Source organism: Haliotis rubra, unplaced genomic scaffold (genome assembly GCF_003918875.1).
Source record: "Haliotis rubra isolate DU_JTF1 unplaced genomic scaffold, ASM391887v1 Scf672, whole genome shotgun sequence".
Taxonomy (NCBI): Eukaryota; Metazoa; Mollusca; class Gastropoda; order Lepetellida; family Haliotidae; genus Haliotis; species Haliotis rubra.
Window position 1 is genome coordinate 500,351 of NW_025767382.1, and position 12,930 is coordinate 513,280.

The 12,930-nt window shown below is 40.3% G+C and overlaps 1 protein-coding gene across 2 annotated transcripts; it reads left to right on the plus strand.

Moving 5' to 3' along the window:
- The first annotated feature begins 142 nt into the window (after positions 1 to 142).
- LOC124257764 lies at positions 143 to 12,805 on the plus strand. Of its 2 annotated transcripts, none has more exons than XM_046691891.1 (18): positions 143 to 244; positions 1,119 to 1,441; positions 2,255 to 2,409; positions 4,071 to 4,323; positions 4,740 to 4,845; positions 5,785 to 5,881; positions 6,171 to 6,266; positions 6,594 to 6,644; positions 7,097 to 7,181; positions 7,318 to 7,377; positions 7,616 to 7,792; positions 8,857 to 8,995; positions 9,753 to 9,861; positions 10,210 to 10,282; positions 10,603 to 10,749; positions 11,564 to 11,706; positions 12,352 to 12,596; positions 12,673 to 12,805. In XM_046691891.1, the coding sequence occupies exons 1-17, from the start codon at positions 172 to 174 to the stop codon at positions 12,581 to 12,583; spliced, it is 2,319 nt and encodes a 772-aa protein (XP_046547847.1). In that variant the 5' UTR covers positions 143 to 171; the 3' UTR covers positions 12,584 to 12,596; positions 12,673 to 12,805. The 2 variants fall into 2 exon arrangements, with proteins under 2 accessions (XP_046547847.1, XP_046547848.1); XM_046691892.1 differs by lacking the exon at positions 143 to 244 and adding an exon at positions 535 to 600.
- The last annotated feature ends 125 nt before the right edge of the window (positions 12,806 to 12,930 follow it).

A 12,930-nucleotide genomic window follows, 5' to 3' on the forward strand; every position in this document is an offset into this window, starting at 1 on the left:
AGATGTCTTCATTAACGTATTGTGAAAATATTGCCGACACGTGACGTTCTCAGTTTAACTAAGGTGAGGCATCTGAAAACTATGGACTCAGCCTTGACCCAGCCCTGTTATCAGCTCAGATACTGGCCGACTATGTGAACATCATATCAAGCGGTATTGACTCTATATCATATGACTGCGATTCGACATCGTTTGAAGATGCGTCTTAAGAGTTATATATACATTTTCCTGTCTCTCTCTGTTGGTAAGTGTGCTAGTTACATCTCCAATTCCCGGCAAAAGCCATGGATTTATTTACTTAAAACACCCTTTGTGTATGCGTTGAAAAAGGTGTTTGAACAGATTTGCTGAATGTGATTGGAAGAGAAACACCTGCACGTTTCAAAATAAAACACTAATGTTAATTCATTTGGGTGAGACATCCGAAAACTATGGACTCAGCCTTGACCCCGCCCCGTTATCAGCTCAGATACTGGCCGACTATGTGAACATCATATCAAGTGCTATTAACTCTATATCATATGACTGCGATTCGACATCGTTTGAAGATGCGTCTTAAGAGTTGTATATACCTTTTCCTGTCTCTCTCTTTCTGTGTGGGTAAGTATGCTTGTTACAATTCAATTCCCGACAAAATCCATGGATATATTTTATTTAAAACACCCCTTGTGAATGCGTTGAGAAAAAAAAACACCTGCACGTTTCAAAATAATACACTAATATTGTTTTCATTTGTGCAAGGTATCTAAAACTATATATCGTATTATGGTTGCAATGTGCCAATGCCAGATTTCAGTTGTTCAAAGCCACATCTCGCTCATACAACGAAGATAACGAATCGAGTGTCTTTTAATGTTTGGAGCTGGAAACATGCGATCCTTCAGCATGACAAGACCAGAACATTTATTGTTGTGACTGCCGTTGGAACAATGTGTCTACATTTATTGACAGCTTTTGGTTTTTATCTGATTGCAATTATCCATAGTACCTTTCTGGAGTCAAACTAATGTAGCCTTGAGCTGACGATAGCGAATTTACTCACTCACTCGTTCACCTACCTACCTGCTCACCTAATAACTCTTTCCTACCTTCCTAACTACCTACCTACCTACTTGCAGTCTCCGGGGGAAAGCAGGACTTTGCTGTGAACGTCAACAATGACGGCACCTACAACGTCGTTGTTCAGGGAGACGTGTGGCTGAAGAGCGCTCCTACCTTCTTCAGAGCTGATGGTCAAGTGTTCTCCTCTGCTGATGGATCTCTGAAGCTGGTCAAGAACACTCAGTCTAGTGGTGTGGACGTCATCGGGCAGTGGGAGGCCAACAGCTTCTTGTACCAGGCAGGGTCCAGTCAGATCGAGGCCAGCTTTGTACAGTACACACCAGATCCAAGCATATTCACCTACAACAATCCCGCTTTACCGTTCATATTGTTCAAACAGGTGAGTAAACATAGCCCCTGGTTGAAAATGTTCTTGACGAGCACCTACTATAGTGCGCGACTTTTAGCACAGATGTTACACAGAAAACATAAGAACCTAAAATTTATTCATTCTTTCTTGTACGGAAACGGATACGGCGATGATGTTTACTATCATATTTTTAAGCAAAATAAACTACATCATTGATGATCGTTACATGCACATTGTATCATGCTCCTGTGAACGTTTGTTTTCTTTCTGTAAAAGCAAACAGATCTGCCATCATACTCAAGCGTACATAAATCTCTCACTGGATATTCTCCTTCAGTGAGTGAGTGAGTTGCCGCACTCAGCAATATTCAAGCTATATGGCGGTCTCCTTCAGAGTGAATGAGTCAGCATGGTTTAACGCCGTTTTAGCAATTTTCCAGCAATATCACGGCGGGGGACACCAGAAATGGGCTACACACATTGTATGTACTTGTTGGTCCCTGCCTGGCGCTCTGCATTAATGGGTACAGCAAGGACTGGTCGGCTCGGAGTCAGTATAATGTGTCTGAGTGGGGTATTCATGCTTTACTGCGGCATGGTATGTCAGTGGGCTAGCACTATAAAACCAGGTTAAGTCTGGGCTAGTACAAGCAGCCGCACATACACATACACACGCATGCACGTCGTCATATGAGTGAAATATTCTCAAGCACGACGTTAAACCCAATTTCACCTCACCTCACCTCACCTTTGCTAAGATAAAGGCTAAGAGTGAATATAACATCAACGTTATGGATTAATGCAGGTAATGTTCTTACCATTTGTTCCCAATGACGGCAACAGCGTTACATCAATGGAGCAAACAACACCGCCTCCAACAGCAGTGACCTCACCATTGCTGGCTTCCCTGGGTTTCTACTTCAAGAACCAACCATTCCGTTGGGATACCTTGGTTACGCTGGGCTGATGTTTGGTAGTCAGGGTCTCAAGGCTGGACAGTAAGTCCATTTACAGAAGCGTAACCTAAATTCGTGGATAACTTTGATTCGTGGATCGCAATTATTATCAAGCTAACTCGTAAATTAAGTCTCGACTGACGTTACGAAGCGCTACTTTTGATGTACATACAATGCCACGCCTCGCTGACAAAAAAAGTTCCGAATTTCTGCATTACACGCAAGTACACTAAATGTAATTGTCCATCATTGAGATAAATAGCCCCAGATCACTAATACCATCATTACCAAAGTTTATTTTTACAAAATGTCAAGTGAAAAAGATACTGTTAGCTATCCAACATTCTCACTTCTCGTTGTCTGCTTTCCTTGGTGTCAATACTTACTGCAGTGGGATGTCGTACATAGTGGTATAAAGTAACCGACTACGTAATCCACGAAACAAGGTGACGTCACATTTTGTGGGCACACGAATGGGTGATGATTGTAAATGGCTTCCGTAATCAAACGTTTCATTCACGAGTGGAATATTAGACATTTTCAATTTGCTGAATCAATGAATAAAATAATCAGTGCGTATGCAAAATGAAAGCATGCATTTAAAATATGAATTTGGCCGCATTTTCCTTATATCCACGAATCAAGGTTACGCGAGTGTAATTTGTACTGTTATTGTGCCTGCTGAAATGTCACTACACTGGAAATAGCATACATCCGCGAAGATGCTGTCTTCAGCAGCCCGTTCTTGTAAGAGGTGACTAACAGGATCGGATGGTCAGATTCGCTGACTAGTTTGGAGCATGTCATTTCATTATCCCCCGCCACGAAAAGGGAGGGGTATATACTTTTGACAGATTTTCTCCACGGTATAGATAGGGAAGTCAAATTTGGTATGTGTATTCAGGACATGAATGTCTTGATGGAGTCCGAAAACAGAAACCGTGTCACAATTTTGTTACAGAGTCATGGCCCTTGTCTTGCGTTCCTTGACTTTATGCACGGTATCTAACAATGGGAACAGATTTTTTCAGAAACCGTTATAGATAGGGAAGCCAAATTTGGTATGCGCATTCAGGACATGAATGTCTTGATGGAGTCCGAAAACAGAAACCGTGTTACAATGTGTTACATAGTTATGGTCCTTGTCTTGCGTTCCTTGACTTTATACAGGGTATCTAACAATGGGAACAGATTTTCTTTCAGAACCCGTTATAGATAGGGAAGCCAAATTTGGTATGCGCATTTAGGACATGAATGGCTTGATGGAGTCCGAAAACAGAAACCGTGTCACAATGTGTTACATAGTTATGGTCCTTGTCTTGCGTTCCTTGACTTTATACAGGGTATCTAACAATGGGAACAGATTTTCTTCCAGAACCCGTTATAGATAGGGAAGCCAAATGCGGTATATGTTTTCAGGACATGAATGTCGTGGTTTGTTAAAAAAACTGGAACTAAATAGGAAAAGAACACTGTGGCGGGGATATTGATGGCCATGTCTTCTTGTTCCATCAATGAGCATGATGTGAAGCACCGGATTTATTGTCCTGATTCAGATATTTACACACTGCTGTCATATTGCTGAAAGTTTGCTGATATGGTATACTCAATGAACACACACATTGATAAAGTTTATGAGTGCTTTCACATGCCAACCTTGTCATCAAAATTGCAAAATAATTTTCAGTACACATCTTATTCAGATTGGGACCATCGTCATTTCAAATAGACGACGGGCTTGAGAGTGGGCCGTTAGCCATATTTGATCGACTGAAGACTGCAAATACCCTGATTATCTCCCCTGCAAGTCGGTTCATGTCGTCATCAATATGGCGTCAGAACGCCAGCACTGGTGGAGACAACGTCTACTGGGGCACAATGGGCGGTGTGGAAAACGTCCCTCTTGGTGTGGAAACCAGTTTTATCCTGTTCTGTGGTAACAAAGGTATCAACAAGGTACAGATTCATTAACCGTAAAAATAGTATTTAGTACTTAGTATTTTGAAATGTAAAAGAACTTGAATGGAATAGAGGTATGTTACTGTATTCCCAATTTATTCATAAAGTGGAGACATTGTCAAAATGCCGCTCAGTCGAAGTTGGAGGGGCCTACGAACATGTTTCGAGTTATCCAAGGTTCGATAAAACCGAACAATGATGAATAAAGAAACCATAGGAAGGACCGATTTTTAAAGTTCGACACACCGGTGTTTGATTAATATTTATAAGTCGAATACATCTTAATTAGGCATATCTGTATTGCTATTGTTTGTTTTGCAAGTATCAACAATTGAATTCATTTGAACTTTCATAATAAGAAGAAAATTGTTTTATCTTTGATTTCTTTAACTACTTTAAATATACGCTTGCAGGCCTTTGTGAGTTGGGGTCAAATTTTGCAAAGATGGCACGGGCGAACTGACCAGTTTGTCAAGTCCGACTTCTCGATCAATTACCTGGGATACTGGACAGACAATGGTGAGAAAACTTTGAGAGAAGGTTTTATTGGACTCTTTGTCAATGGCCGTCAAGTTGCCGTCTGTGTGGAGGTGGTTTCCTCGACTTATATATTCGATATCAGCCATGGTTTTCGGCTTTTTTTCTACTTATTTACCAGTTTTATTTAATTAAACACTTCCGCCCACAGTTTTGCCAACCTGTTTTGACACCGACACTCAAGATACAATGAGCACAATTTTCTCACTCACAACTGAGTTAATTTGGTTGATGAACGCTACCTTGTTTCACAAGCTGTATTCGTAAGTACGTTCGTTCGTAAGTACAGTCCCACTGCTAGGTCACATATACAGTTGGTTGGTTGGTTTGTTGTAACGCCGCACTCAGCAGTATTCCAGCTGTATGACGGCGGTCTGTAAATAATCCAGTCTGGACCAGACAATCCATTGATCAACATCATGACACACTTACACCGCGGTTATCAATGTGGATTGATGGTTTCTAGGTCTTTGCCCTTTCCCAACACTGGAAATACAAACGATAAAAGCCTTCCCACATCCACAGGAAATATTGGCCAATAGCAGAATCGATTGAATGCATGTTCAAATGGTGATGGGAAGGTACTTAAGACGTATTTCTGATTGTTGCTTGAGTTTCAGCTCTGACCAATACTGAAACACATGACGATGGAAGGTAGTGACATTTATGGATTCAAATATATTTCTGATAGTTTTAGCCCATCTCAAAACTGAAACACATGATAAATGAATGTAGTGTTTCCAAAGACAAGGTGCTTTATTCATATTGTTTGTGTTCACCAAGCAGCGAATAGGCTTCAGGGAAAATCCGGTGATACTATGAAAACAGGTACTTTGGTAACATTCCAGAATATTTCTAAGCATTACCTCCCGACTATGTGTGAATATCTGTAAAAAATAAACAGTTATATTCGTCATTCAGGAGCATATTACTACAATCTGAAGGAGAAGGGAAAGAACTACCAGGACACAGTGCTTGACATCAAGACCTACATTGGGCAGATCGGGGTACCCGTCAGGTGAGTACATTTACTCATGCTTAACAACAGATGGTACAGGACATTCAACGTGCTGATACCGCTTGGCAGTTTATTTGCTACATTTATTACGACAAGTTGTGGTTCTATTGCGACAATGACCTGGTTGTTTACTTGAATGGTGGTTCTACTGGGACAATACCGTTGTTATTTCACTTGCTTGGTACATTCACACTGCTGGGACAATACCCTTCTTGTTTACTTGCAAGGTACATTCAGTATGACAAATGGTGATTCTACTGGGACAATGACCTCGTTGTTTACTTGCCAGGTACATCCAGTATGACGCATGGTGGTATCACTATGACAACGACCATGGGATTATCACGTGGTCAGCTCAACCAAGCGTCTTCCCCAATGGAATGCAGTGAGATGTCTTTTGCCGTTATAGAACTGAGTGAATGTGGTTAATCTGTTTAATTCATTGTATTTAATTATGATGACATAACGTACCACCATGTACCAGTAAATGTCTCTCATAGGTTCAAAATCGAAACTTCATCTCTTTTGTGCAACTTCTTTGGGTTGGATTTTAGTTGTTGGGGAGTATAACATTGACGAACTTTATGTACAATTATATGGAGTGCATATATTGTTGTAGTGATAATATATTGTTTATCATTTTCACAAGTGATATATCGAGTGGATGAAAGTAACACATGTTCCCCTTATTTTACTTCATCCTGTGATAAAGGTGGCTTTATAACAAGACACAGTATCCCGTCGTAGCCCACAGCATGTTCTGGTAAGCCAGGTTCAGGTTTCACATGAATTCATTTTCAATTCAATTTAAGAAACGTTTTTACAAATTATAACTGTTCCTCGCATATGAAAAATGATACGACTTTTAATGTCAACACACTAACGCAAATGATGAGCGGAAATATGACTCACGGAAATATAACCGAGAAAGATATTAATATATACCCGTTTCTTGGTAATGTTTATGTCATCAGAACATGGCATTCAGTGAAAACCTTTTATTGTAACGTGTAAACATGTTCCAATGAAAACTGACAACTCATTGAATTAATGATATGCCTGTATTTGCATCAATGCATATCTACATGTATTATGATAAACCGTTTATTGTAGCATACGAAAATTCTCCAAGAAAAATTAACATGATCTCACTGACGTAATTATATTATATTAATGCATATCTACACGAATCTCTAGTATAATAAATACTTCCAGGTCCGCCAATACAACATATGCAACTACTAACGGGGGCAAATATAAGTTCCTGATGGACGGTCACAAGGCAGTACCATTGGAAGAGGTACTGACACAAAATATAGGTATCAATCAGAAGGAGAAATATATTACATTTTATAAGTTTACTATGGGAAATGATTATAGAGTTTTTACCGCCATTACTAAACACACTAACAGGCTTGTATTCTTTTACTTTCCAGAGATTTTGGACTGATCTGCTCGCTAATGCAAGGAAATGGGGTCTCTTTGTCTACGAACAGGTAATTGTATGTCTACGAACAGGTAATTGCATGTCTACGAACAGGTAATTGTATGTCTACGAACAGGTAATACCTTTCAGAGACAATTTGTAAATTAAAATCTCAAACCTCATAATAGATCATATGTGCGTTTGTTTGTTGGTTGGTTTCCTAAGTCTCCTTAATTTCAAATTTGAAAGGTCAAACCTGGTGATGAACAAATGATTGTTTTGTTTTTTTGTTTGTTTCATTTCTGTAGGATTACCTCGATGATGAATTTACCCAAATCCAAACATTCCTGACTGACATTGACCTTGGCCGCCAATGGCTGACTCAGATGGGGAATGGGGCTGCAAAGAACGGGCTGACCATACAGTACTGCATGTCCTACCCACGACATATGCTGCAGTCTCTGGAAATACCTGTCGTCACACAGGTGAGAGCAGTGAACGACTGTGATAGTTTTTGGCAATGTTCAAGCGACATTAATTGAGAAAATCCATTTATGTACAATGAAGGTATAATAATTATGATGGATGTAATAACAAGGAGTTGCCTATGTGACAATAATTATTGGGCCATCAAGATGTCCAATTGCGGTTGAAGATATGACTAAAGTGAAATGTAGTCCACGCTCGGAAGGTAGATGCCGGGTGATGGTCTCTGGTGATGGCTGATTTCAAATGTTTCTTGATTCAAGTCTTTCCTTTTTGCTGAAACTTGATGATGTTATTGAGGAGTTTTGTTACCAGTCTTATGAGTGTGAGTTTTTTGTAAGTTGTAATATTACGTTGATTAACTGATAGTTATTATGGGTCACAAAGAAAACATTGAGCTTAGGACCTTTGATGAGATGTTCCATAAGGGCAGATTACATGGCAGATTTTTCAACAGAGGGCTTGTTTTCATTCTGATGGCAATAGAGCGGTCGGACTCTTCCATGCAGACGCATATAGTTTTCTTGGAACCCTGAAGTAAGGGATATTTTAACTAGAGGTTCCACTACAGGAACATGCAATAATTCCTTGCAATGAAAGAAAGCGATTTATCACTGTAAAAGTCACGCTCCCAAACACAGCATTGTGACAGTCATGGAGAACGTGACCTCGGCCTGCACCTGCAATGGGTGGCATGCCAGATTTACCATTCTCACTCAGAATCATTTGTGAGCATGTGTACAATATATTTTCTTGGAACGAGACCTCCAAAACTCCATGCCTATTGAAGGATCGTAACTGATCATGCGATGTTTGCATATTGTGAGCCTCATTCCAACAAACTCACAACTTCGATGAAGGACGTCGTTGTCCACAGCCAGCCAGCCGAGGGATCCGATACACAAAACGTTCGTCGCACTGTGGGTAGGTTCTATGATAAAGCGTTCGAGAGGTCGTGAGTTTACGAAGGCGTTGTGCATCAGAACCATGATTGTCCCATGCAACATGTCACGTGTAGGCTTGTTCATTGTGTAAATCGTACATCTTGACATGTTTGTTTCAGTCCCGTGCAAGCTTTGATTACCATCCAGGTTCGACCAATTGGAGAATAGGAGTCTCGTCACTGTTTGCCTGGGCTATAGGCGTCACGCCTTTCAAGGACAATTTTTGGACAACGACCGTTCAACCCGGAAATGCATACAGTGTGTACACAATAAATTCTCAGTCAATATCACTAATATGCACAAAGAACGTAATTAAGCACCCCTGTAATTTTGCAATGATTTCAACACATACATAAAACATGTCGTGGTGACGACGATGGATCAGCTTTTCTGATCCGTATGATCCTTTGACTCATAAAAAAATGACTAAACGAATTGAATCCATGTTGATTTTATGATGACAACTGTTCATTTTAAAGAGAACACTGATCTTTAAACAAAACCATGTCTGCACAAGTATGGCCCTGGAATGTTTAAAGTTAAAATTTATGTTTAATGTTTAAATTTATTGGTGAATGTGAACATTCAAAATGTCATTTTGCGTGTCTTACACGATTCAAGGTCAATACCGAGTGTAACCTCCATGTCACTGTATGACAGCCAGCACTCTCCTCCTCATACCCCCTGTCAGCCTTCTGGTCCACTGAAGGGGCAGTCTATGCCATTTCTCGCGTAAAGCAGCTTCCAATTGGCCCAGGTTCTGTACAGGAGGGTTCCTTTGTTGCACACGACGACAAACGACGACCAAACATGTCTCAGATATGCACCAAAGGGTTAAGATCGGGTCTAATTCAATCGTGAGATTGACCTACTACTGTCATGAGGTGCTTAACTAAGTTCTTTGTGTATATTTGAAAAGCTTCGGCTTCATCGTGTAACTTCGTGTTATAAAAGCGTCAAAAGAATTACTTTGGCAAAGGTTCGCCGTGTATTTTTGATGAATAATGTGTTGCAGATTCCACAGAACCGTACACGTCTCTGAATGCTGTGATTGCAACCTTAAGTACAGGCCCAGTAGGAATAAGTGACATGATTGGGCATATGAACAAGACACTTATCATGAAGTAGGTTGGCTGTTCAGTGTAAAGTGTATATCACGAACATAGGCGTTTGCATTATTCAAAAATGTATTTCACATGGCTGATTGTTTCTTTTGCCTCTCAGTCAGTGAGTGAGTGAGTGAATATGGTTTTACGCCGCTTTTAGAAATATCCCAGCAGTATCACGGCAGGCCCCCCGGGGATTCCAGAAATGGGATTCACACATTGTACCCATGTGGGGAATCGAACTCGGGTCATCAGCGTGACGAGGGAACTCTTTAACCACTAGGCCATCTTATACCTTTCAATTATTCCTGTTATCTTATGTAACAAAGTAATAATTTATTCACTGTCACTTCTCATTTTGAACAGGTCTGTAAATGCTGACGGCCTGATCTTGAAACCATCACGACCGGCGACTGCAATTGACAACCAGTTACGGAGGGTACCCGTGCATCTTGCTTTACTCTAGTACTGACCTTAGGGTGTAAATAAGCTCAAGACTATATAACATTTGAATTTCTGTGTATCATCAGTTTTTCAATTTGTGGTGCTACGAAAAATGACAAATTTATGTGACTTGACACCGATTGAAAATAATGTGCTCATTCACGAACTATTTACATTTCATACACCTCCACTGAACATTTGCCCGCCAGGAATATTGCGGAGTGCGGCGTAAAACTAACCTCACTCACCCATTCAGTGACCATCTGCAGCGGACACTGTGATATAAGCCTGCTTGGTATATTTATATTTTCCTAGATGGCTTGGACGGACTTTGATGGTCCTGATGGGGAGTTGTGGTCCACATATTCAGATTTTGGTGGAAAGAACAAGTACGGTATCGTCTTGGCTGCTGATCTAAGGGCAAGCTACAACATGACACCGTGCATGGCTGGATATCAAGGGGTAAGATGTACCATTACCCATCTATCTTTTCACCTGATTTTTTAGTCTGTCATACAGACCCTGAAACAAATATACCAAACGTAGTCCTAATAAGTCTATATTATGAGGCAAGCCTAGATCAATTGTATATTGATATTTTGCATTCCAACAACGACCATCGGTGGTGCAGGAACATTTTACGGTATGAATATTTAACATGTAGCATGTGATCATTTGGGTAAATAAATAGATTACAATTTGACGGTTTCAATAAATAAATTATTTACAATCCGTATAAATTGTGATTTTATAAGATTTGGCCATTTACAGTAATAGTCTTTAAAATAGGTATATCTGATATTATCGAAGTACGAACATTTAAACAAATAATGAAACTCGTCAGCTATCGCTGGGGAGTTACATAAATGGCATTTTCTTAACTGTCTACGTATTTTTTATCCAGCGACCGGTCTTTACTGGTAAATAATGATTAGAGGTTCTAAACCGCATTAGTGGGTTTGAAATTTGTTTTGGGAGAAGCAGTACCACAGTTTCACTTTTCTGAAAATGAGGAAAGTCTGTGGGCTCTTTTTTATTGTATTTTCTTTCAATCAAAAACGTTCTTTCCAGAGACTAGATGTTAGTTTACTTTTGTTAAATTCAAAACGTGTACATATAATGTCGGGTGAACAACTGAGACTTAACGTTCCCGGGCAAATGAAGGGGTAAGACATTAAGCCCTTTCTACCTCAATTTGATTTCATATGTTCAGGGTTCGAAAATATACCTGTAACTATCGTCAGGTAAGTACCTAAAATGAACTTGGTATTTCCAGTTTCCTAGCTCCATGGTTTTCCCAGCCAATAATCCCAACAAACTTCAGCCCTTGACAGACCCCCAGCCCCTGGCATTGAGCACCAACTGTACCAAGGCTGACTTCTGTCTCTTCTATGTATCACCTGTACTGACAATCAATGGGTAGGCGTATTACTCCATTTCAATCGTGTCGGTACTCAATCTAGATCAAATTCGCGAGGTCTGACTTAAATTACCAGTGTATGGTGTTATAGATGCCTTAACAAAAGTTTATCTACATGCTATAGTAGAAGCAAGCAAAAGTTTATATTCTACATGAAATGTATCAACAAACGCTGAAGTGAGTCAGTGAGTCAAGTTTTACGCCACTTTACGTTACTCCAACAATACCACAGGACCCCAAACAATTTTTCATGTTGGGAATCAAACTCGGGTCTTCGGCCTGACATGCGAAAACTTTAACCACTAGGCGACCGCTGAACCCAAATGTTATGATGTCCTCGATGGATAGAGGGGCGGTGGGGTAGCCGAGTGGTTAAAGCGTTGGCTCGTCACGCCGAAGACCCGGGTTCGAATCCCCACATGGGTACAATGTGTGAAGCCCATTTCTGGTGTCCCCCGCCGTGATGTTGCTGGAATATTGCTAAAAGCGGCGTAAAACCAAACTCAGTCAGTCAGTCGATGGATAGAATGATGGATGTAAATTCTACAATATTCCCAAAATGTTTTAATTGAATTAAGACATTTATAGCATATAAAAATTGTCTGAACAATAGAAGTATCCATGATATAATTATTTTCCTACAGCAAACAAGTTCTCATCCAGGGTGAGTTAGACAAGTGGGTGCCCATGTCACCCCAGAGAGTGACGGACATCAACATTGCCGATGACATCACCATCAGCCTCACTGGAGCTGCCCACGAAACTGTCTCCTTCTGGTTCAACGTGGATGGTAAATCTTCATCTGTGACCTGTACCCTCGGAGCAGGAGGACTAGCCACCCTTAGTTTCACAGCAGGCTCATGTCGTGGTGTTTAACGAACTTTGAAAAGTTCATCCCGAAAGAATCCAGTTCTGCAATACCGGGCCTAATTTGAAACAAATCGGTGTATATGCACCTGCTGCAATAGCACTTCAAAAAAACGCTGGTCGTTGGAATACCTCGCCATCGCCATATATACTTTCAATATATAAAATTGCTCATTTTATACGAAGGTTGCTTTCCCCTGAGTGCAAGTGAATAAACATTGTATAAACATTGTATATACTGTGTTTTATTCGTACAGGAGTGCAGTAGTATTAGCAGCAGGTACAATAACAGTAGCAGTAAAAGTAGTAATAGTAGCAGTAGCAGTAGTAGTAGTAATAGCAGTAGTAGTAGTAGT

Coding starts and splice junctions, on each gene's coding strand:
- LOC124257764 (XM_046691891.1), top strand. CDS start 172: ATGACTGCGATTCGACATCGTTTGAAGATGCGTCTTAAGAGTTATATA. Junction 245..1,118: donor TTTCCTGTCTCTCTCTGTTG/GTAAGTGTGCTA, acceptor ACCTACTTGCAG/TCTCCGGGGGAAAGCAGGAC. Junction 11,707..12,351: donor CCTGTACTGACAATCAATGG/GTAGGCGTATTA, acceptor ATTTTCCTACAG/CAAACAAGTTCTCATCCAGG.